General features: G+C 47.7%; 1 protein-coding gene across 1 annotated transcript; it reads left to right on the forward strand.

Annotated features, from left to right (window-relative positions):
• The first annotated feature begins 832 nt into the window (after positions 1 to 832).
• LOC100081306 (rab GTPase-activating protein 1-like) lies at positions 833 to 22,030 on the forward strand. Its single transcript, XM_029062812.1, is given in 11 exon segments — positions 833 to 958; positions 1,563 to 1,706; positions 2,193 to 2,238; positions 2,863 to 2,990; positions 12,007 to 12,099; positions 12,662 to 12,772; positions 16,740 to 16,844; positions 18,336 to 18,419; positions 18,901 to 18,972; positions 19,540 to 19,737; positions 20,177 to 22,030. Coding segments are annotated over 11 exon segments (1,230 nt in total). The 3' UTR covers positions 20,300 to 22,030.
• The last annotated feature ends 237 nt before the right edge of the window (positions 22,031 to 22,267 follow it).

Genomic DNA, 22,267 nt, shown 5'->3' on the forward strand with positions numbered 1-22,267 from the left:
CCCTGTCACAGAGCTTGGAGCCCAGAGTCTGAGGGCCAGGGTACTGATGTGCAGAGTGCTCTGCTAAGTGCTTGCGAGAGTACAGTACACCAGAGTTAGCAGACACATTCCCTGCCCACCATAAGCTCCCACCATGAGCTCACAGTCTAGAGTACTAAACTGCTTAACCCACCAAATCACACTTCCCCACCTTCTCAGTTTCGAGGGACTGTTTCTATCATAGGATGCCCACAGTATAGCAGTACCTTTGGGAAGAACTAGATTTGCTTCCAGTTTCTCAGGGAAGTATTTTTCCATAAAGCAGTGAAGGTGATGCTTAGGTATTTTGTACAATAACACTTCTTAGAAGAAGCCAAGTAGGAGATTTGTAGTAATTTAATTTAAGCATAATTGATGTCCAAAATGCTGATTTATGGAACATATAATGCTCTTTAGCAGCCAGACATGTCCTCTGACCTGGGAGGGGAAGCCTACTGAGAAGGTAATTTGCTAATTAGCAAAGGTCACCCCTTGTGTCCAAGAATTAGCCAATCTTTACCCCCCCATGCTGTGTTCATTCCAACAGGCCAATGGTATAACAGTTGTAATAGAAGAGTTGTGTTGAGGAGGATGGAAAATGTTTATTGTGGTTTTGGGTGATGAAGGATGCAGGTTTGGAAAAAGATGTTTTTTCCCTCTCCCCCCTTCCCTTGGGGGACACAAGATAAGGAAGTGTAATTTGTAAATCTGAGGGACTGCAAATGAATAACCTCTCCTGCTCTCCTATAGGGATAAGGAAAGAAAGTAGTAGACTGCAGTGTGTGTTGCAAGCTATTTTATTCTTCTTCAACAGATGCCTGAAGAACAGGCGTTTAGTGTTCTGGTCAAAATAATGTTTGACTATGGACTCAGGGAACTTTTCAAGCAAAATTTTGAAGATTTGCACTGCAAATTTTACCAGTTGGAGCGCCTCATGCAGGTAAGGAAATGAGCCAGGAACTCGGGAAAGCGTCATGTTAAATTGTTAAGGACTCCGGTTTTAATTGTATTAACTATTTGCAACCAAGTTGAGTTGCTTACTGGTTGCGTTTTCTCTCTGTCATGATAGTTTTGAAATTGAGGAGTGATATTGAAGTGCTCAAATTGATTTCAATCTGGATAAACGTCCAGGGAGTCAGACGGCTTTCCAACTGCTTTTTTATGGCCAAACAGGGCTAAAAATGCCACTCACCAAAGCTTTTGAGATCATTTGTCGTAGTTCCAGTGACAGAAAGTGAACCAGCTTTTCCCAGCATTTATAACATAGTAAGAAATGTTCAATTCCCAGAGTGAGTCACCATTTCAGGAGCTCTCTTGCCTAAGAACTGGTTCTTAGATGGAGGAATGAAAGAATCCAAAGCTGAACATCACTTTATGTCCCAATGAACTGCAGCTTCCCTCAGCAAACAGTAATCCCTTGGGTAGGTGTTAGAGAAACAGCCTTCTCTGAAGTGGGTACCTTCATCACTCTGCCCCTTTGCAGATTTATGAGAAAAGTATTAGTGTGTCACCTGCATTTATGCCAAAATTGTTTGCTGTTTCAGGAATATATTCCTGACTTGTACAACCACTTCCTGGACATAAGCCTTGAAGCACATATGTATGCCTCCCAGTGGTTTCTTACCCTCTTCACTGCAAAGTTCCCTCTCTACATGGTCTTCCATATCATTGATCTGCTGTTATGCGAGGTATGTGTTCCACAGTTCCTGACTTTTGTCTTTAAGCTGCATTGTAGTTTTGATAAAAAACAATCTGGCTGTACTTTTATGTATACTGACTAATCTGAGGGCTAGGGAGCCAAATCTTAGCAGATAGCCTCTTGTGAAAGCATATGATGGTATTGGATAGAGGGGAAGCTGACTGAGGGAAGAATTTTCAAGAGATTTTAAATAGCTGTTCTGTATCACTGGGATTGTATGAAACTTGTGCCTTGAGCGATGCTACCTGGATGTATGTAACCACTGAAAGCTGCAGGTTAGTGTTGCAGGATGAGGATAAAAAAAGACCTTTCACTAGTGTGTAGAGAATGTAGAGAATCATGTTAAGTGGATTTCCTTCTTAGCAGGGCTTCATTTTACTTTTTCAAGTGAAAAATTGGCAGTTTGGAGGAGGCCACAAATTAGTATTCGACTTGAAACGCTGAAAGTGTTTTCCTTTTTTCTCTTTCATTTTAGGGAATAAGTGTCATTTTTAATGTTGCCCTTGGATTATTAAAGGTAAGTATTCAATTTTAGTCATGAGTATTTGCACATTTTCCCGGTTTGTGGCATTGAATTGAGAAGCAGTGTGGCCTAGTGGAAAGAGCACGGGCCTGGGAGTCACAGGACCTGGGTTCTAAATCCCGGCTCTGCCACCTGTCTGCTGCATGACCTGCCCAAGGCCAAGGTCACTTAACTTATCTGTGCCTTAGTTACCTCGTTGATAAAGTGGAGATTAAGACCATGAGCCCTATACGGGACGGGCTGTGGCCATCCCAATTATCTTGTCTCTTTCTCAGAATTTAGTACAGTGTCTGACACATAGTAAGCATTTTAACACATACCGTAAAAAATATTGAATTAGCTATTGGATATTCTTACTCTCGAAGTAATTTTTGGCAGCATTGTTTGCTGACCATTTTTATGTCTTGGGCACTGCCTCTATTGGGAGTAGCCCCATGTGAATGGGCTCAAATGCTGTGGTGTGAGATTAGACCTGGGAGTCTCATAAAGAAGCGTTTTTTTTTCCACCTGTGCAGATGAGCTTTAAATATTTCCATAACGATTGTTTCTGGTTTTGTGTGTTTGTGTCTGTGTGCTATTGTTGTTGTTGGGTCTTTTTTGACGTCGTTATTTTTTCATAAAGACTTCCAAGGATGACTGCTGGTGACAGACTTTGAAGGAGCTTCTGAAGTTTTTCCGAGTCAGCTTCCTAAGAGATATCGCTCAGAGGAAAATGCCAAAAAGCTAATGGAATTAGCTTGCAACATGAAGGTAAAGAGCTCCTTACATCCATATACATGCACAGGTTCGTGACACGTGGCTCGTTAAGATCCTGACTTGACTGTCTTCCTGGGACAAAGATAATAGTTTCCTACTGAGCATTTGTCGTCGGGCTGCAGAGGGGACCTGTAGAGCCAGCAGCAAAGAGAAACGACTTGAGTGAGGAGAGCTTTCTGGGAGCTCTTTTTTGGATTCAGGAAGTTGAAGCCTCATAATATTGCACACCACCCTTGTTTTCCATGAAGCCATCCAGACATCCGTTGTCCAGTGCCTTCTCTTCCTGCTCCTCATTCAAGGGGAGTTAGGTGAGCCGGCCTGGGCGTAATAGGTCAGAGCTGGGACCATGGCCCTAACGGAACGTGTGATGTATTGCACAGTAGCTGCCTGAATCCAAATTACTCATAATACAGAACTGGAAAGACTCTTACCCCTTTCTGTGGTGTGATTAGAGGAATCTCAAGTGAACTCCCATTGGAGCGCCTGTTGGGAGCTCTTCTGAATTGAATTCACTGCCTAAGAAGGTAGCTCAGTTCACCGTGTTGGAGACTGGAAAGATCAGGCATGATGTGAGATTTAAAGTTACATGGAGCCAAGGGGCATTCTTTATACGGTGATGGAGAAACCTCTCTTAGCCTCAGGGGTTAAGGAAAGGCTTTAATCCAAGAAGGTTTCTTCATTTTCAATATTAAAAGTGTGGCAGGTTTGGTTCTGTGAATTCGGGGTATGACCGCTACAGGAACAAGGCACTTCATCTTTGCAAGTTTTATGTCAGGTCAGTCAGTTACTCAGTGAAATTTACTGAGCACTCACTGATATAGGGCACGTAGTAAGTGCTTGAGGAGAGTACAGTAGAAGGTAGTTGTAGATATGTTCTCTGCCACCAGGAGCTTACAGTTCAGAGGGGGAGACAGGCATTAAATAAATTATAAGTGTACCTAAGCGGTGTTGCATCGAGAGTGGGTGACTATCACATTCATAAAGGGTAAAGATCCCAGTCCATAGGTGATGCAGAAGGAGAGAGAAAAGGGAAATGGAGGCTAGTTGGGGAAGGCCTTTTGGAGAGAAGCGATTTTAAGATGAGGAGAATGGTGGTCTGTCAATATGAAAGGGAGAGAGTTCCAGGTCAGGGCAAGGGATTAGCAGTAAGATAGATGAGATGACATCAAAGTGCAGTGAGAAATTGGCTTTGGAGGAGCAAAGTTTGCCGTCTGTGTTGTAACAATCAATTGTATTTATTGAGCACTTTACTGTATGCAGAGCACTGTACTCAGTGCTTGGGAGAATACAGTATAACAGATTTGGAAGACATGTTCCCGGTCCACAAGGAGTTTACAATCTAGAGGGGAGACAGACATTTAAATTGTGGCTCAGTACATAAATGCTATGGATTGAGGGTGAGATGAACAAAAGGTACAAGTCCAAATGCAAGGGTGACACAGAAAGGAGAAGGCACAGGAAAATGGGCTTAAACAGGGAAGGCCTCTTGAGAAGATGTGATTTAAATAAGGCTTGAAGGTAGAAGATCATCTGTCAGATATAAAGGGAGAGAAGTCCCAGGCCAGAGGTAGGACTGGGCGGGATCTGCAGTGAGATAAACGAGATCGAGGTACAGTGAGTAGGTTGCAGTTAGAAGAGTGAAGTTGGCAGACTGGGGTATTAGGAAATCAGCAAGGTAAGATAGGAGGAGGAAAGGTGAGAGGAATTTAAAGCCAATGGTAAAGAGTTGTTTGATGCAGAGGTGTATGGCAACCACTGGAAGTTCTTGAGTGGGAAACATGGGCTTTGTTTTTAGGAAAATGATCCAGGCAGCAGAGTTAAGTATGGATTAGTGTGGGGAAGCAGAGGCAGATCAGTAGTCAAGGTGGAATATAAGTGCTGGATCATTATAGTAGCAGTTTGGATGAGAGAAAAGGCAGATTTTAGCAATATCGTGAAAGAAGAAATGCCAGGGTTTGGTGACAAATTGAATATATGGGTGAAATGAGGGATATGAGTCCAGTACATTGTCAAAGATATGGGCTTGTGAGATAGGGTAGATAGTGTATTGGCCAAAGTGATGGGAAAGATGGAGGACAGGGTTGAGTGGGAGGAAGAGGAGTTCTGTTTTGGACTTGTCAAGTTGGCTAAGTTGAGGTGTCTGTGGAGCATCCAAGTAGAGATACTGAAGTCAGGAGGAAATGTGAGCCTGCAGAGAAGTCGGGGTGGAGATATAGATTTGGGAATGATCTGCGTAAGATGGTAGTTGAAGCCGTGGGAGTGAATGAGTTCTCCAAGGGAGTGAAGTGGATGAGAATAAGTACCATTTTCCCATGCTCTCCCAGGTCCTTTGACTGTGGTCACTGCCCAGCACCAGGCAAAACGGAATCTGCAGCAAGCAGTTGCTCTTTTGCGGGGTCAGAGGGGAAAAGGATGGGGAGACTATAGCAGATTAGTCGTAGGCAAAGAAGAGGGTTAAGGAACTCTCTGCTCTGTTCTCATTTCCACTTTCCTGTTTTGATGTCCCTTCCTGATCTGAGGAGCCCAGACTCAAGATAACCTTAGTAACCCTGAAGACTTGCAGCCTTTTTAGGGCTCACAACTGTACAGTCATCACACTTGAGAAAAGGAGATGAAAAAGGATCCATTTTGGCATTGCTGACTCATTTTGATCTTCTCTAGATATACACTTTTAAAGCTAACAGTCATATGGTCACATCTTATCGTTTCCTGTATTTTGATTTGCAAAAGATTCAGAAGAGGAGATCTTCCTTATCCTTGGTTGAATTAACCCCCAATTGACTACCAGTTAAAGACCCTGTTTAGCATATTCTGCTAATCTGAGAATCATCAGCTTCTGACCTGGTTTAACCTCCTCCAAGGGGTGAGAAATGGTTGTATGTTAATTGGAGTTTCATTATTTCATTACAGAGCTTAGCAACCTGAGCACAATATAAAAGGATTGAAGAAATCATTGAACCAAGTCCACCCCATCCCAACCTTCTTTTACAGATAGTTAAAGCCTTCCAAATGGAGATTTAGTCAGCAGTAAAACCGTGTCCGGAATCTGGAGATCTGTGGATCAATTATTCATTTTCCAGAACACAGAATCCTCCGTTCAGTAGAGGTTCATTCACTCAGAGCATTCATCTTGTTTTGTGACATTTACCCCTTTTGTGCTTGTCACTAAACCTTTAGATCAACCTTCAGAAGTTTTCACTTTCACTTCAGAAAATTTTGCCCAAATAACTACTCGGACTGTAAGTTTGGTGATGTATTCTTTTCACTTTCTCCCCTCAGATTCCTTCCAATCAGTTGGGTGAGTGCTACCTTCCTTTGCACTAGAACCTAGTTAAAAGTCTGGGTTAGTTCTGTAAGGGTTAGAGGGGCCACCTATTATGTATGGATAAGACAGTCTAGGCCTTCCTTGCAATTTCCCATCGTGAATTCTCTACTCAAACGTGCCCTTCGTGTGGAAGATACTTCTTTGCTAGACCGGGGTAAGGCCGATTCTGAATCGAATTCTAGCCTTCAAACTTGGAAAGCAACTGCGATCAAGAAATGACTGTGAGCCAGACTTCCAAACAAGTCATTCTAGAGAAGGAACCTGAAATGAGTCCCTTGGTTGTACTAAAGGCCGGGTCTGTCGGTTTTCCTCTTGGTTCTACTTACCTGACTCTTTTCTGATCCATACTCTGGTTTGCTGCACCTCTCTTTGTCCTGTGAGGTATGAGAATGTGAAGAGCCTTCCTTGTACACCTGAGAAACTGCAAGGTGAGGCCAGTGGGTAAGGGAGAAAGAGGATGTGGCCGATGGTGGCAGAATCAATGAAAAGAAACTGTCTGGGAAACCCAGGCTGCAATCCAAATCCCTACCTGGGATCTCCCTCCTTCTGCCTCTCTCCCCCTTTCATCTACCTCCCTTTTTCCTCTTCCTCATCCTTTTTCCTCCTCCTCTTTCTTTGTCTCCTCCTTCCTTCTTTCCTTTTCTCTCCTCTTCCTTCTCTTCCTCTTCTCCCCACTCTTATCTCCCCCCTCTCCCCCAACAACTTTTTCCCTTCCTTTGCCTCTTCTTATGTAATTGGTTTGACCTACACTCTGAGTCCTTTGCTGCCAGCAGAGAAATCTTGGGCTTTTTACCTGCAAGTCCTTTTGAACAGAAAAGGACCCAGAATTGAGCTTAATCTTCTAGGAAGGAGAAAATAGCCTTGTAGGTGGTATGACGATGTCAGCAGCGTTCTGCTGGAAGAAGGTCAGCAATTGCTGGGCAGGAAACCGGGCCAGAATCATTCTTTAAAGGCTGCTCTCTAACCCTCCTCTGACTGCAGTCCAATTAATTGGGGGTTTTGAGCACCGGATCTTCCCAGCAGTTCTGAACCACAACTGGGGACCCCGCTGCCTTCCCATTGGATTGCGAGGCAAAAATAAAGCCTGCCGCTAACCCTTTCAAAGAGGCAGGCCGCCTACTTCACTAGGTAGCAACTTCAAGGGGTGCTGTTAGGTCCCTTTTCGAGACAAGGCGTATGAGGACTGAAAGGCCCCAAGGTAGTTTGCTACTTCGTATGTGCTCTCATTAGGTGGAATGAACTGTGCCATGCCTGTACACCATCCACCGTAGAGAAGTGGCATGGCGTCGTGGATAGAACACGGGCCCAGGAGTCAGAAGGACCTGGGTTCTAATCCCGGCTCCTCCACCTGTCTGCTGTGTGACCCGGGGCAAGCCACTTCACTTCTCTGGGCCTCGGTTCCCTCATCTGTAGAAGAAGGGATTGATACTGTGAGCCCCACGTGGGACAGGGACTGTACAACCTGGTTTGCTTGTATTCACCCCAGCACTTAGTACAGTGCCTGGCACATAATAAGCGCTTAAATATCACAGTTGGTATTTTCCAGATATCCAGGCTGTCTCATCGTCTGAGGGTAATGTAGGTGTCAGGGGAAGACCCTGCCATGCTGGGGAGATGGTGAGCCCATGGTAATGCCAACTATGCTCGTAGCCCATAGGGCACAAGGCTGGGACAATAATAGATGGAGGAGCACCAGTAAAAGAAAATTTGATCCGTTTGTTTCATTCTTGGAATATAGGCTAGAAGGCCCTGGAGGAAGTTTGGCTAGCTATTTTCTTTTTTCTTTTTTGCGGTCCACAAGACAGTAGAAGGCTGTGATTAAGACAGAATTCTTCTATTTAAGATCAAAGCAGTCTGATATTTTCAGTGTGGTTTTTTGGGCAGGAATGTGTCTGCTTTATTGTTGTGTTGCATTCCCCCAAATACAGTGCCCTGTAAACAGTAAGCACTCAGCTCATTGTAGGCAGGGAATGTCAGTTTTCTATTGTATTGTACTTTCCCAAGCACTTAGTACAGTGCTCTGTGCACAGTTAGCACTTACGTATGACTGAGTGATTGAAAAAAATATGATTGATTGTTTGAGCTTAGGGACCAGGCTAAAAAGCACCAGAGAAATCTGCAGACTGGGGGCAGCCAAAATGTTTTGCCAGCAGGAATCAAGAGGCATTTTCACCTAGGATGTCAGAGGGTAAACTCTGGGGAACCCTTGGTGACCCCGGCAGTGGCTTGAGAGGCTGCTGCAGCTTGCGGGGTGTCTGTCCCTTGCTTGCTGGGTTTGGAGGCCAGGAATCTAGCCCGGGACAGTTCCAAGACCTGATCCAAGACCCTTCCCTCTCCATCTACAGCCCAGAATCAGGGAAGGTGGTAGGAGGGGGCAGCAGCACTTTTTGGCAGGGCCGCTATTCATGGAGAGCAGCTTCCGATCCAAGGTTGACTTTCTGCCAAGGAACTAACAGGACTATTTAGGCCGTTCCCATCCTTGGCCAGCCCAATGTCACCTTGAGGTTTCTGCCACATGCTCTGGACTGGGCTTGACTCAGCACATCGTGGGGGACAAGGGATCATTCATGGCTAAAAAGTGAGAACTGTGACTTTCCTGTCTTCCCTTCCCTGGGCATTCAAACTTCCCATTCCATTCCTTCAGAAACCCTTATTCCTTCCTTCCCAGGGCCAGTTCTCTCCATCCTACCTATTCACTCTCTTATCCCACTTCCTCCTAATTACTGTGAACACCATGTGGGACAGGGACTCTGTCCAATCTGATTAACTTCTATCTACCCCAGTGCTTAGAACAGTGCTTGGCACATGGTGTTTAACAAGTACCGCAGTAATAATAATTACTATCCCACTTCACTTCCGGTAGACTGCAAGTTCCTTGAGGACAGGGACCTTGCCGTGGAAGTTTTGTGCATTCTCCTGTCTGCCTTGGACAGTTTTCTGCACATAGTCGGTGCTCAGTAAATGCCGCTGACAAGACCTGCTAGACGGCCCCCTGAGGCAGGACTGGGAGCCCAGCAGGGAATGAATGCCTGTCTTCGGAGTAGACAGAAAACAATCAATGATATTTATCCAGCACTTACAGTGTGTAGAGCACTGTACAGAGCACTTGGGAGAGACTTGGTAGACCCACTCCCTGCCCACAACAAAAATCGAAGACATTAGATTCCCCTCATTCAAAGGAGAAAAAGACGCGGGCAGGAAAAGAAAGGTGAAACTCCATTTTGAGCAGTGGTTGATTGCCCAGGAAACCTGGTTGGTAATTAGCAGAACCTGGTCCCTGCTTTGGTTACGGAAACTGCCGAGGGAGGATCAGTAATTCTCTTTGCCTCAGGATCGGAGGCGGATGTATGAAGGAGCCAGAATTCCTGGAAAACCTCAGGTGACATGTATTGAGCGCGTTTCAAGAGGAGGGTCGCTAGGGGGCGCTCCAGCTCCAGTTTTCACACGTGCAGCCCGCGTGGAAGGCTTTCATGCCCCTTCCTACCTCTCCTCCCTTCTCTCTTTCCACTGCCCACCCTGCACGCTCCGCTCCTCTGCCGCCCACCTCCTCACCGTCCCCCTCCTCACCGTCCCCCGTTCTCGCCTATCCCGCCGTCGACCCCTGGCCCACGGCCTCCCGCGGGCCTGGAACGCCCTCCCTCCTCACCTCCGCCAAACTAATTCCCTTCCCCTCTTCAAAACCCTACTCAGAGCTCACCTCCTCCAAGAGGCCTTCCCAGACTGAGCTCCCCTTCTCCCTCTGCTGCCTCTACCCGCCCCCCCTTCACCTCTCCACAGCTAAACCCTCTTCTTCCCCCTTTCCCTCTGCTCCTCCTCCCTCCCTTCTCCTCCCCTCAGCACTGTACTCGTCTGCTCAACTGTATATATCTTCATCACCCTATTTATTTTGTTAATGAGATGTACATCACCTTGATTCTATTTATTTGCTATTGTTTTAATGAGATGTTCTTTTCCTTGATTCTATTTATTGCCATTGTTCTTGTCTGTCTGTCTCCCCCCGATTAGACTGTAAGCCCGTGAAAGGGCAGGGACTGTATCTGTTGCCGATTTGTACATTCCAAGCGCTTAGTACAGTGCTCTGCACATAGTAAGCACTCAATAAATACTAATGAATGAATGAATAATGGCAGAATGGGATGGGATGGGTCATCAGAGAAGCAGCGTGGCTCAGTGGAAAGAGCATGGGCTTTAGAGTCAGAGGTCATGAGTTCGAATCCCGGCTCTGCCACTTGTCAGCTGTGTGACTGTGGGCAAGTCACTTAACTTCTCTGTGCCTCAGTTACCTCATCTGTAAAATGGGGATTAAAACTGTGAGCCCCACGTGGGACATCCTGATTCCCCTGTGTCTACCCCAGTGCTTAGAACAGTGCTCGGCACATAGTAAGCGCTTAACAAATACCAACATTATTATCATCCGTCCGCAGTCCGAATTGGCAAGACTTTCCTTTCATACAGTATTGATTGGTGATGTTGTTTCCACATTTACCGATGAGCAAGTGTTTTATTTAGGTGCATTCTTGGGGTACCACTTAGCTGCTCAATAAAAATTTCCCAAGCTGTTGGCCTTATACCAGCGGGAGATAAGGATCTAAAGCTGGCCAGAATCTTGATCCCGGAGCCCCTGCTCAGTTCCTTTCCGGACGTTGCCCTCTGTCTTGGAGCCGACCGTCTCAGCGGGCGTCCTCTTGCTGGGTGGATTCTAGGATCTGATGATTTGGCCCCCGTCCAATCTTGTCAAGGCTAATTGAGGGGGGCTGTTGATGGGACTGGGTGGCATTGGGAGAGGTGGAGGGTGGGGGTCAGCTCAAGCCTGTCGTCTTCTACCGTCTCCCCACCCCTGAAAACAGTGTGCTTTATCCCTTTGGGTGGGGCTAAAGATTGTACTCAGAGGGGGGGAGTGGGAGCGAGAGGCGGAATCTGTGTTGTTTCAGTTTCACTGACATAAACTCCTTTCGGGCGGAGATCGTGTCTGCCAGCTAAATTGTATTGTTCTCTCCCTAGCACTTAGTACAGTGCTCTGCACTCAGCAAGCTCTCAGTAAACACTATTGATTGACTAGCCGCCTGAGAACCTAGGGAAGCTCGTGGGATTTCACTGAATAGGTCAGAATGCTTGGGCTCTGGGCTTCTGAGCCAGTCCCAGCTCTCAGAACAGAGAGAAGGGCTTTTGGAATGTTTTGGGGGAACTCGTTGACTTGAATTGATGCCTTGAATCGAAGGCTTACCGTGACAGGAGAGTTTGTGTATGCTGATGAAGCTTAGAGCTTTGCCATATCTACCCATAAAGGAAAGATCTAAGTCGAAGCATCAGGCAAAGTCGATTCTCATATGCTGGGTAGCAGCAGCGTGGGAATGAGTCAAAGGCTGTCTCTGATCAAGTCATCAGAATGTTGATCAAAGACGATGGCAGAGACTCAAGTTTTTATTGTGTGGGAGAAGGCGACGGTAACCACACTCGTATTTTTACCAAGAAAATTCTATGGATACATATATATCAGAAAGACTTTGACAGAAGATGGGATGTTCTGAAGAGATTGGGTCCATGGAGTCGCTATGAGTCGGAAACAACTCGACGGCATTTGAAGAAGAAGAAAGAAGTTGACTTGGGCTTTGGTCATTTTAAAGGGCTGGGGAGAGCCCCCATCGTCTTCCATTAACTTGCTCTGGGCTTTTGTCTTTCGTGCAGATTAGCCAGAAGAAGTTGAAAAAGTACGAAAAGGAGTATCACACGATGAGAGAGCAGCAGGCTCAGCAGGAGGGCCCCGTAGAGCGGTTTGAGGTACCGTACTCTGTAGTTAAGTTTACTTTGGTTCCATTGGTGGATGCTAAAGTTCTGTTTTGGGGGGGTAACCCCCTCTCCCCTGGTTAATGTAATTGCAAATTTTAAGTTGCCTGTCACCTGAGAAAATCTTTGCCTGGGTCCAGTTTCCTTCAGCTGGCTTGCAGCTCATGGTTTACGTACTCTGCCTTCCCAACCATTTGTTTTGCAAAGCAAATAAGAAGGCAGGGCCTGTAAATACATTCCAACCAGCATCCCCTTGTGTTCCAGTTCAGTGATCTTTCCATCATGGTGAAGGGAAGTTAATAAATACACAGCTGCTTTTTTCAGGTCACTTGATTTTGTTAAATATTTCTTTCGGAAGACAGGACATTGGGAAAGTTCATTCTTGTTCTAGGAAAAATGCAAGGCAAACCGCATCTCCCAGTTTTCGCTAAGATCCCACGACTTCCCTTTAGAGCTAAGAATTTCTGGGGCGGTCTGTCACTAGAGGTCCCATTTGGAGAGAGATTTTAAATATTTTTATCATGTGTGTGTGTGTTTGTGTGTTTGTACACACCAGCGAGAGAACAGACGCCTACAAGAAGCTAACATGAGACTGGAGCAGGAAAATGATGATCTTGCCCATGAGCTGGTAACCAGTAAGATCGCCCTACGAAAGGATCTTGATAATGTAAGCTGGCCCCAAATGTGTATCTGGAGGGTGTTTGGGGGGGGGTGGTGAGGGCGGTGTCTCCGAGGGTGAAAACTAGATATGTGTAAAATGATCCCCTTTCAGGGCTCAACAGACTTTTCTCATAATCCTCGGAAATCTCCGAAAGGGGACAGTGGTGAGTGCACATATTCGTCGTTGCCTTATAAAATGGCTGCTCCTAACAACATGCGCCATCTCCCGTTTGGATCTCCCAGCAGAGCGCATCACATCTTTAACTAAGCCTTATACAGTCCCCTCTCCTATTGCCAGCCCACCGCTAGCCAAATTGTCCAGCTTCCTGACCAAGAGTTAGTCTGACTCTGGTGAGTTGAAGATGGGGATGCTTTTGGTCAGTCCCTATTTTGGGGAAAATAAAGGGTGAACTGGCAGTTGAATAATAATCTCTTGCAGATTAGGAAGAACAATATAAAGAGGATATTTAAAGAGGTATCATATAGCAGGAGTAGGGATCTCCCAGTGTTTTAGTTGTGGGAGAAATTGAGAGACGTAGAAGAGGGAATGTTGCCGGGAGAGGCCAACGAGCACTTTCGGGTATAGGCTAGTGACAGCCGCAGAGCGAGGAGGAGGAGAATATCCCGGGAAAGTCGATTATTTCTTGTTCTCTTCAAGAAGCGGTGGGTCAGAAGAAGCCAGCTGGATGGAGCTTTAGCATTCACAAATTGGCCAGAGTCTGACAAGCCTAAAAATAACATTACAATCCCTCCAGCTTAAAGGGGGATTTGGGGGTTCTTGAAGTCTGAGCTAAAGTAGTATACAACTCTTACAGTCTTTCATATTGGGCTCAGAGGGTGGGAGTTACTCACAGCGAGGCTTAGTTGAAGCTGCATAACTTGTCCTTCACACACACACGCTAGTGTGCTGGGCAAGTATCACATCTGTAGGAGCCACAAGTACTTCAAGAAGCTGAAGGCTGGTGTGGTGACATCTGCTCTCGGGAGATGGATGTGCCATGTAAGGAGACTTTAAGGATGTCACTTTACATCAACCAGATTAGGTAGGACTGTGGGCGCAAAACCAAAATCAGACCTACCACGTCCTTCCTGCACCTGACCCTTGGGTGAATCGGTTAGAGGGGACGACGGGCTACGTCCAGGGTTCGTCTCCGCGGGGCCTCCAGCCTGTGTTCCAAACACGAGCTGTATGGGGACCTGGGAGAGAGGTACCGGAAGACTCGGTTTGGAGGTGGGCTCGTCGCCAGAGTGTACGGGACCAGTCTGGGATCTCACGGCCCCGTCGGCCTCTTCTATTTCCTCTAGACCAGGGGCGCGTAATCGTAGAAACAGTGCTCTGCACACAGTAAGCACTCAGTAAATATGGCCGAAAGAATGAATTGAATGAATTTGGGGCCTACAGGCCACTTACTCCGTGAGCTGACGTCGAAGAGCAGGTTAGGCTCGGAGTGCCCCTTCCTTCTCCTGTGCCGCCTCCGACCTAGGAACTGCAGACTGCAGGTGCTTGCATCAACCCCAGACTGCCAACCTTCTTGGGTTGCTGAGTGTACCTCAGCCCTGGAGTGCCCCCCACAAGCTGGCAGGTAGTGCTTGTCCCTGGAAGTTGGGCCAAGTCTAGCTAACCATGCTTTGCGCATCGTAAGCGCTTAACAAATGCCATTAGTTAGTTAGTGGCTGGAATGTTGTCCACCGTGCCCTTGGTAGTTCAGTGAGCCCGCCATTGGCAGGGATTATCTATCTGTTGCCGAATTGTACATTCCAGCGCTTGTACAGTGCTCTGCACCTAGTAAGCGCTCATAATACTTTTGAATGAATGAAAAAAACATGCCCAATTCCCCTTCCTTAATAGCCAGGGCAACCTCTGTTCTCTAACACCAAGGGAATATAGTTCTCGATTCAGTGGGTGTTAGAAGCCAATGGTGAAATCAGTAAATCACCCTTAGGATTTGGACTGGAATTTATGGGCTACCAGCACTCCCATAGACTAGAGTGAACATACATTTCACTCTTTTTCTTTTTCTTTCTTTTTTCTGCAAAGCCAGAGGGACTGAATAACTGGTTTTAAGGATTTATAAGGCTCTGTGTTGGCAAAAGTCCTCTACCATCACTTGCTTGTGTAATACCGGTTGTTTTCTGGGTAATCCATAAATTGATCTGCTCAGCCCAAATGGCTTTTTGGTACAGCAACCGTTGCAAAGTATCCCTCGGCAGGGAGGGCTGATTTAGATCTGCGGGCTGAAGGATGTTTTTCATTGATCTGAAATGGTAGTGTTGGGTGTTTTGTTTTTTTTGTTTTCTGTTGCTTTTTTTTTAAAGGATGACTATTCGTTCTTCTCCGTTTTGCTTTTTCTGATTTTCAGAAGGGCCTTCCCAAAATCTGATTCAACAGTAAGGTGACTTGTGAAATCAACGGGGAGCCCATCTGTGGCTTGGTCAGGAAGAGGCTCTGAAGTAGAGACTGGGCCAGTACTGTGGAATAGTAGGGGGGCAAGAGGACCCTGAGAGCTTAGTTTTCCCCCCCCAAAAAGCCCTTGGTCCTAGAGAATTTGAGGTTTGCATTTCAAAGACAACAAGCTACTTGCTTGTATGCTCCTCCATGCATCTTGTGGCCACCGCTGAAGCAAGAATCCTGGGCTGGATGGACCATTGGTCTCATCCCAAAATAGAAGTGCTTTTGACTTTAGATTTCACAAGTTAAGGGGGTCTCCAGATGTTCTTTCGAAGGGCTCACCAGGACTGCAGTGACCAAGATGCCTTCGATGGCAAGAGATAATGATGGCCTTTAAAAAGGGAGCAAGGGGGCCAGGGGCCAGAGGTCAAGATTATTGATTGTGGATCAGGGAGAAAAAGTATGTCCTAGTGGAAGGAGCATGGGACTAGGAATCACTAGGTTCTAGTCCTGGCTCTGCCACTGGTCTGCTGTATGAGCTTGGGCAAATCACTTAGACTCTCTGTGCCCCCAGTTTCCTAATCTGTAAAACCTATTTTGTTGTGAGCCCCTTAAGGGTTGGGGATTGGATATAATGTCGGTATAATTTTGTGCCTGTCTCAGCTTTCAACACCTAAGTAGGCTCTTACTGCTTCCCGTGATTATTATTGATCAGGCGGCCCCCAGATCATTTCCACAAATGCTTAACCTCAAGCTGGTTTGGGTGTTTAGAAAGGAACAAAAAAGAAAATGTGTAGGACTGGTTAATAAAAAAGAATGTCTTTGGGAAAATGTCTCCTAGCCACTATTTTCCCATCCTCCTGGCCTCCTTTTAGAATAGTCCTGGCCTCCTTTTAGAATAGTCCTGGGTCCCAGCTCAACAGCAGGAGCTGGTTTGGGTATGAGAGGTCCTGATCCTTTAGCAGGCTGTGAGTAGGTTTGGGCCTCTTGTGACTTTTTGTCTTGTGCCTTTAGGGATTCTTAGTCCTGTGCCTGGCTGTGTTTACGCCATCATTCTTGGGAAGTCAGAAAAGGGATCCCCTTTGGCTCTGACTTCCTTGGTGTTCAGGGAATCATTCTTGTGTTGCCTAGCGCGTGAAACGAGCAGCTAATGCTTGCTTTTGGCATAGGCTGGTCAGCAGTTAATAGGCTCTGAATTTCACCTCAAGGAATCCCTGAAAAACCACCACTCGGGAAGCAGGCAATTTCTCCTGTACTGTGAGAAATCCCAAGAATTAACTTGAAGCAACTTTGTCTTACATCAGAGCCCGGGTTTCTAGTATCACTGCTCCCTTCTCCCCTCCTGCCCTCCCTCGGTCCCCCAGCCCCCTGAAGGGTTCAGAGGAGACTGATGATTCCTCATCTAAATTTTTTCATGATAAACTAAAGGAGCCAAATGCAACAGAGCCAAAAGGAGCCGTTGCCCTGAGAGTGACCATTGTGGTCTGGCGCCCTGCCTGGGGGCTGTGGGGAACAGAGAAGGGGAAAGCTAGGCTTTGACCATCTGATCTTGGGGGGGGGGGCGGGGTGTGTGTATGTGCCGTAGGCCGAAGAGAAGGCTGACGCCCTCAATAAGGAATTGCTGATGACCAAGCAGAAGCTGATTGATGCGGAAGAAGAGAAGCGGCGGCTGGAAGATGAGTCGGCCCAGGTGACTGGAGTTTCTACTTCCTGGTGTTAGACCGCAGCAGGGAAATTAAGGGAAAACAAAAGCCACGTGTATAAAGGGAGTGTCATTTCTTATTGGCCATAAGAAACCTAGCTGGATTTGGTTTCTTCCCGCAGGCTCCTTTTTATTTGGTGCTCAAAGTGTAATGGGGCTTAATAATTAAAGGTGAAGGAGAGCCAGCATGTCAAAAAGTCCCTTCCTCTGTTAAAGCAGGAGAGGGAATCACCACGCCCTAGGCTTTACGCTAACCAGAAGGTTATCAGACTTTCTAATCGAGCTGACCAGAGAGCACCATTTCCACAAAAGGAAGACAGGGCTCACCTGTAGCTGGCTCAGCTTCCTCAAAGACCTCCCTGCCTCTAGCCTCCCTCTCTCTCCAGGCCACACTTCACTGCTTGGTCTGGATCATTTTTTGAAAACATCATTTTGCACCCATCCCCCCTCACCCCTCAAAAACCCCCTGGCTGCCTGTCCCTCTCCACGTCAAGCAGAGACTCCTCACTGTCAGCTTAAAGGTGCTGAATCGGGTCCTTCCTGCCACCTTATCTTCACTCCTCTCCCACTACAACCCAATTTGCACACTTTGTTCCTCTCAAGCCAGCTTACTTACTGTGCCTTCTTTCCTTCTCTTTCACAGCCGACCTCTTACACCCTCCCTTCTGTCCGGAACCCCTTCCCTCTTCACATCCGACAGACCACAGTTCTCCCCATCTTCAAGGCCCTTCCAAAATCACGTCTCCTCCAGGAAGCCTTTCCTGACTAATCTGCCATCTCTCCACCCTACTGAGACTGTGAGCCCCACGTGGGACAGGAATTGTGTCCAAACCAATTTGTTTGTCTCCACCCCAGTGCTCAGTACAGTGCCGAGCACATAGTAAGCACTTAACAGATACCGTAATTATTATTTCTTCAAGGCCCTTCTGAAATCACATCTCTTCCAGGAAGTCTTTCCTGACTAATCTGTCATCTCCCCACCCTATTTCCTCCTCTACCACCTCAGCACGTCTGCATCACCCAGGCACTCGGGAACTCACAGTCCCACCTCCCTAGGTAGCAGTTTAAAGATAATTCAACTCTGTGACTTCCATCTATCCATAATTTAAGTTAGTGTCGGTCTCTTCTGTTAGATTATAAACTTGAAGGCAGGGATCATGTCCATTGCAGCATGGCATAGTGGATAGAGCACGGGCCTAGGAGTCAGAAGATCATGTCTGCTATTTGACCTTAGGCAAGTCACTTCATTTCTCTGTGCTTCAGTTACCTCATCTGTGAAATGGTGAATAAGACTGTGAGCCCTATGAGGGACAGGGACTGTTTCCAAGCTGATTTTCTTGTATCCACCCCAGCGCTTAGTAACCACAGTATTCTCTCATGCTTCTGGCATGAGAATGGAGGAGTGGGAGGGAAGGAGAGTCAGGCTCAGCGGGAGTAAGGAAAGGGGGTTTCGGTTTCATTTTTATCTTCTCCCTGCAGTTGAAAGAGATGTGCCGGCGGGAACTAGACAAGGCGGAGTCGGAGATTAAGAAAAACAGCTCTATCATTGGGGATTATAAGCAGGTGAGCGCAACGCCCCCGGCCTGCGATTGCCCTCGAGGGACACGGAATGATCTTGTGTGGATGGGGTAGGGTGAGCTCAGGGAAAGAGCTCTTTCCCTTAAAATCCTGAAGTATCATAAGTCCTCAACAACTGGAGCTGATCTGGGAGGGCCAGTTGTCATCAAGTCAACCTCTGAGTCTCAGGGTCCCTCCAGGTGGGCTTTTCCTGCATGCGGATGATCCGAAACTACCTTCCTCAGCACCGTGCATCTGTCCCAGTGTCCAGCAAACTGACGTCATTCACCACTTTCGAGGCTGCACAAGATCCCAGGCTCCTTGTGAGATCACGGTGCGGGCGGCCGCTGAGGAGACTCTGCTCTGGGGCAGTTAAATCTCGGCCGCTCTTGTCCCGTTAGCCGTGGTGTCAGACGTCCGCCTTTAATGTAGAAGAGTCCCGAGTCTGCTTGCGCAGACTGCTGCCTGTTGGTTTCTGTTTTGCTAGATTTGTTCCCAGTTGAGCGAGCGATTGGAGAAGCAGCAGACAGCTAATAAAGCTGAAATTGAGAAAATACGGGTAAGCGGTTTGGTTTAGTGTGTTGTCCCAGAGGGTTCTTCCTATAAGGCAAGGCTTTTCCAAGTTGTGGCATGCAGTAGTTGCTTTGTCCGGGGGCTTCTAGGAAAAACTAAGTATGGGGACAGATGACATTTCCTGACCTGCCCTACGATTCCCCCTGTGGTCGGCACCATTGGTGGGGAATGACTGGGCTGGCTTGCCCTCTAGAAGCTGGCAGCCAGAGAGGTCAGGGCTATGACTGGAGGGAGAAATAACCCCTTCGTAGCTCGTACTCCCCAAGGAGTTTTGTTAGCCGCCTCAAAGCTTCCGTCTGTTGGGCCTGGGGTCGGGGGAGGAGGAGTGGGTGTCCCGCAGGTTGCGGGCTGCTGGCCAGCAGGGACAATCTCACAAATGCCACGAGCCTCCCGGTAGACCTTTGTTGCTCTCTGAGGCCCCGTCCTGGGCATGAGGCTCCCAGGCGGAGTAGCCCAGCCCCGCTGAGGCACCGACGCCAGCCGCAGATCTACCCTAGAACCCTCCCACACGTCGTCCTCACCCCCCACTCCCATCCGCCCGGTCTGATTTCAGCAAAAGGTGGACGACTGTGAGCGCTGCCGGGAGTTCTTCAACAAAGAGGGGCGTGTGAAGGTCATCAGCTTGGCCAAGGAGGGTTCAGACGAGGACCCAGATGAGGAGAAAGAGGCATTGAAAAACCAGCTGCGGGAAATGGAGCTCGAGCTGGCGCAGACCAAACTGCAGCTGGTCGAAGCGGAATGTAAAATACAGGTAAGGCGGCCTGGCCGCCCGGCTACCCAGCAGGACCTCCGCGCCCCCACGCCACGCGCCTGGGAACCGTCCGTGGTGGAAGCTTGCCCCCTCCACGGATACCGAAGTAGCACTCCTGGGCCCTTGTCGATGGTGTCACCAGTTTTTCGGTCTTGGAATGGCCTTCCAGATTGGTTCCTGCTCCAAGTGTGCTTTCTGAGTTAAAGTAGCAAAGGCTAAGAATGTGCAGGCTTGAGGAATGTAATACCAAGAGCCTCTTTGTAGCAATGAACTGACTTCTGTCCAACTTGAAAGTCATTCCTTCCCCCGCCAACTACCAGTCTCCTCTAGGAGCAACCTAAAGGCCCCTTGGGGGAGGGTGGCCCCATCTACTACTAATGTATCAGCAAAACCCAGCTGAGGAGAGGCTCACTGAGCCCCTTGTGTGTCTTCTCCTTAGGATCTGGAACATCATCTGGGCCTCGCGCTGAACGAAGTGCAAGCGGCGAAGAAGACGTGGTTCAACAGAACAATCAGCTCTATAAAGACAGTGACTGGCGTCCAGGGGAAAGAGACTTGTTGAGCAAGCGGACGCCTCCCTCCTCTACTCTTCCCAGGAGTTATCCTCTTCCTCCTCCACCTTTCTTTCCTTCCTCCTCCTCCTCCTCCTCTAAACACACCACCTTTGGTTGCCTTCCTTGGCCAGATTTTTGACTCTGAGCTCCATCAGAGGACCAGAATGCACATAGAGTAGAAACCCAGCCGCCTGTCGGAATGTCCAGAGGTCATGGATGAAACGGATGGAAACACCCGAGGGACAGGCGAGCATTCTATACTGCTGATGTTTACCAAGTGACATAGCGGGACGGGCGTCCTCCGGAGAAACGCTCTGACTGGTGGCCACTCGCAGGTCTCCTCTCCAAGTCGTCGGTACGAGAACTTTCCAAACGTGAAGGATGAGTTCACGTGTAAGAGTCTGAGGATCTTTTGGTTGGTTGGTTTCTTTCGGGGAGGGGTGGTTTGGATTTTCATTTTAACCTTTAAGCTGTTTTTAATATTTAAAAAAAGAAAAAGAAAAAAAAAAGACATCACTGATCAAGAGAGTGACTGATGAAATCTGCTTCAGTGCCAGGAAAGGGTACAGACTCCAGGGAGGACTTGGTTGGAGCAGGGGAGCTGCTTGGCTCTCTAGGAGATGGTCCGTGGGCTCAGAGGGAGGCCCAGGGGCTTTGGGTGGGTGAGCGGTTGGCCGACGACTCACCGTCATGTCTTTCTGTTTGTCATTTATCTCAGCGTTCATTTCTCCCCAAGGCCGGGCAGACCGCTCGGCTGCCTTGGGCTGACGAGCGGCCTCTCCCAGGCCCAGGGCCGGTAGTTGGCCTCGGCTGGGAGACCGGGACGGTTTCACTTGCCTTGGGTCAGATTTTGATTGTCCCCTTCCCTTGCGCCCCCTCCAGATCTCCCTCAACTCACGTAACGTGGACGCCCCTTTCATCCCCGCCCCGGGATGGCAAGCCCGGACTGCCCAGCCGCGGGGGTGATAAGGGCCTCAGACTCCGCTTGAGGTTGACGTCTTTGTTTTCTCCTTTGCCTGCGGTTAGAGGAATTCCCTCGGGCGTCTCAGCTTCAAGGTTTTTAGTTTTGCACATGGGTATGAATGAGGAGGTGAACTGAGATTTTATATCTAAGTACGTGTACATGCATATAATGTATACGTATGAAATGTCCAAATCAATGAGGAAATAGAGCGGTAGGAATCAGTTCCCAGGTGTGAACCAGCTCTCCCGCTCCCTGCTCCAAGTCAGGATTTGGGACTGGGCCCTTCCTGGGCTACCCATCTGGTCCTTTCTGGCCCCTCAGTGTTCAGATGGGCTTGACCTTCTCCCCCGAAAGCTGTAGGATGGAGGTTTTCAGCACCTTGTACTTTTTTTTAATTTTATTTTAACCTTTAATTTATATGGTTCGTGTTATGCTGACGTATTTCTCTCGCATCTGTGGATAGACGTGTTGTGTGCAGCGTGAGCGAGCTGGTTAGGGGAAGAGGCACTGGTTTGTATATAAAGATATTTGGTTTATTTTGTACTTCTACCTTTTCATGTTCACTGTACTAACGCGAGCTAACGTAATCTGTGACGACCAGGTATAACACGTGGCTAGCCCGAAGCTCTTTCCTTATTGCTTACATCGTCTTTGCGGTTTAATACCAAAACTACTGTAACTCCATCCAATATTAGGTGTGTGGACCTTGTGCTAGGTTAGTTGCAGCGTGTATACTTTATGAATTGAAATATAAACTAGTAAAATTGTATTCCTATTTCTTTGGTTCCGTTTCATTTTAACAAGGATGTCCATTAAATATTTTGCTATTAAAAAAATGGTTCTCTTTCCAAGCCAGCTTTTTCCGGGGAACCACCCCTGGCACCCAGACGCCATGCCTAGCAGCGGCAGTTGGCTGCATGCCCTCCGGCCCTCACCACCCCAGCCGGCCCTGGGCGCGAGGCGGGAAGAGACTCGGCCCTGTCGCCGACTGTGCTGCTCTGTCCGGTCCTGG

Source organism: Ornithorhynchus anatinus, chromosome 4 (assembly GCF_004115215.2).
Source record: "Ornithorhynchus anatinus isolate Pmale09 chromosome 4, mOrnAna1.pri.v4, whole genome shotgun sequence".
In the NCBI taxonomy this organism is placed as follows: Eukaryota; Metazoa; Chordata; class Mammalia; order Monotremata; family Ornithorhynchidae; genus Ornithorhynchus; species Ornithorhynchus anatinus.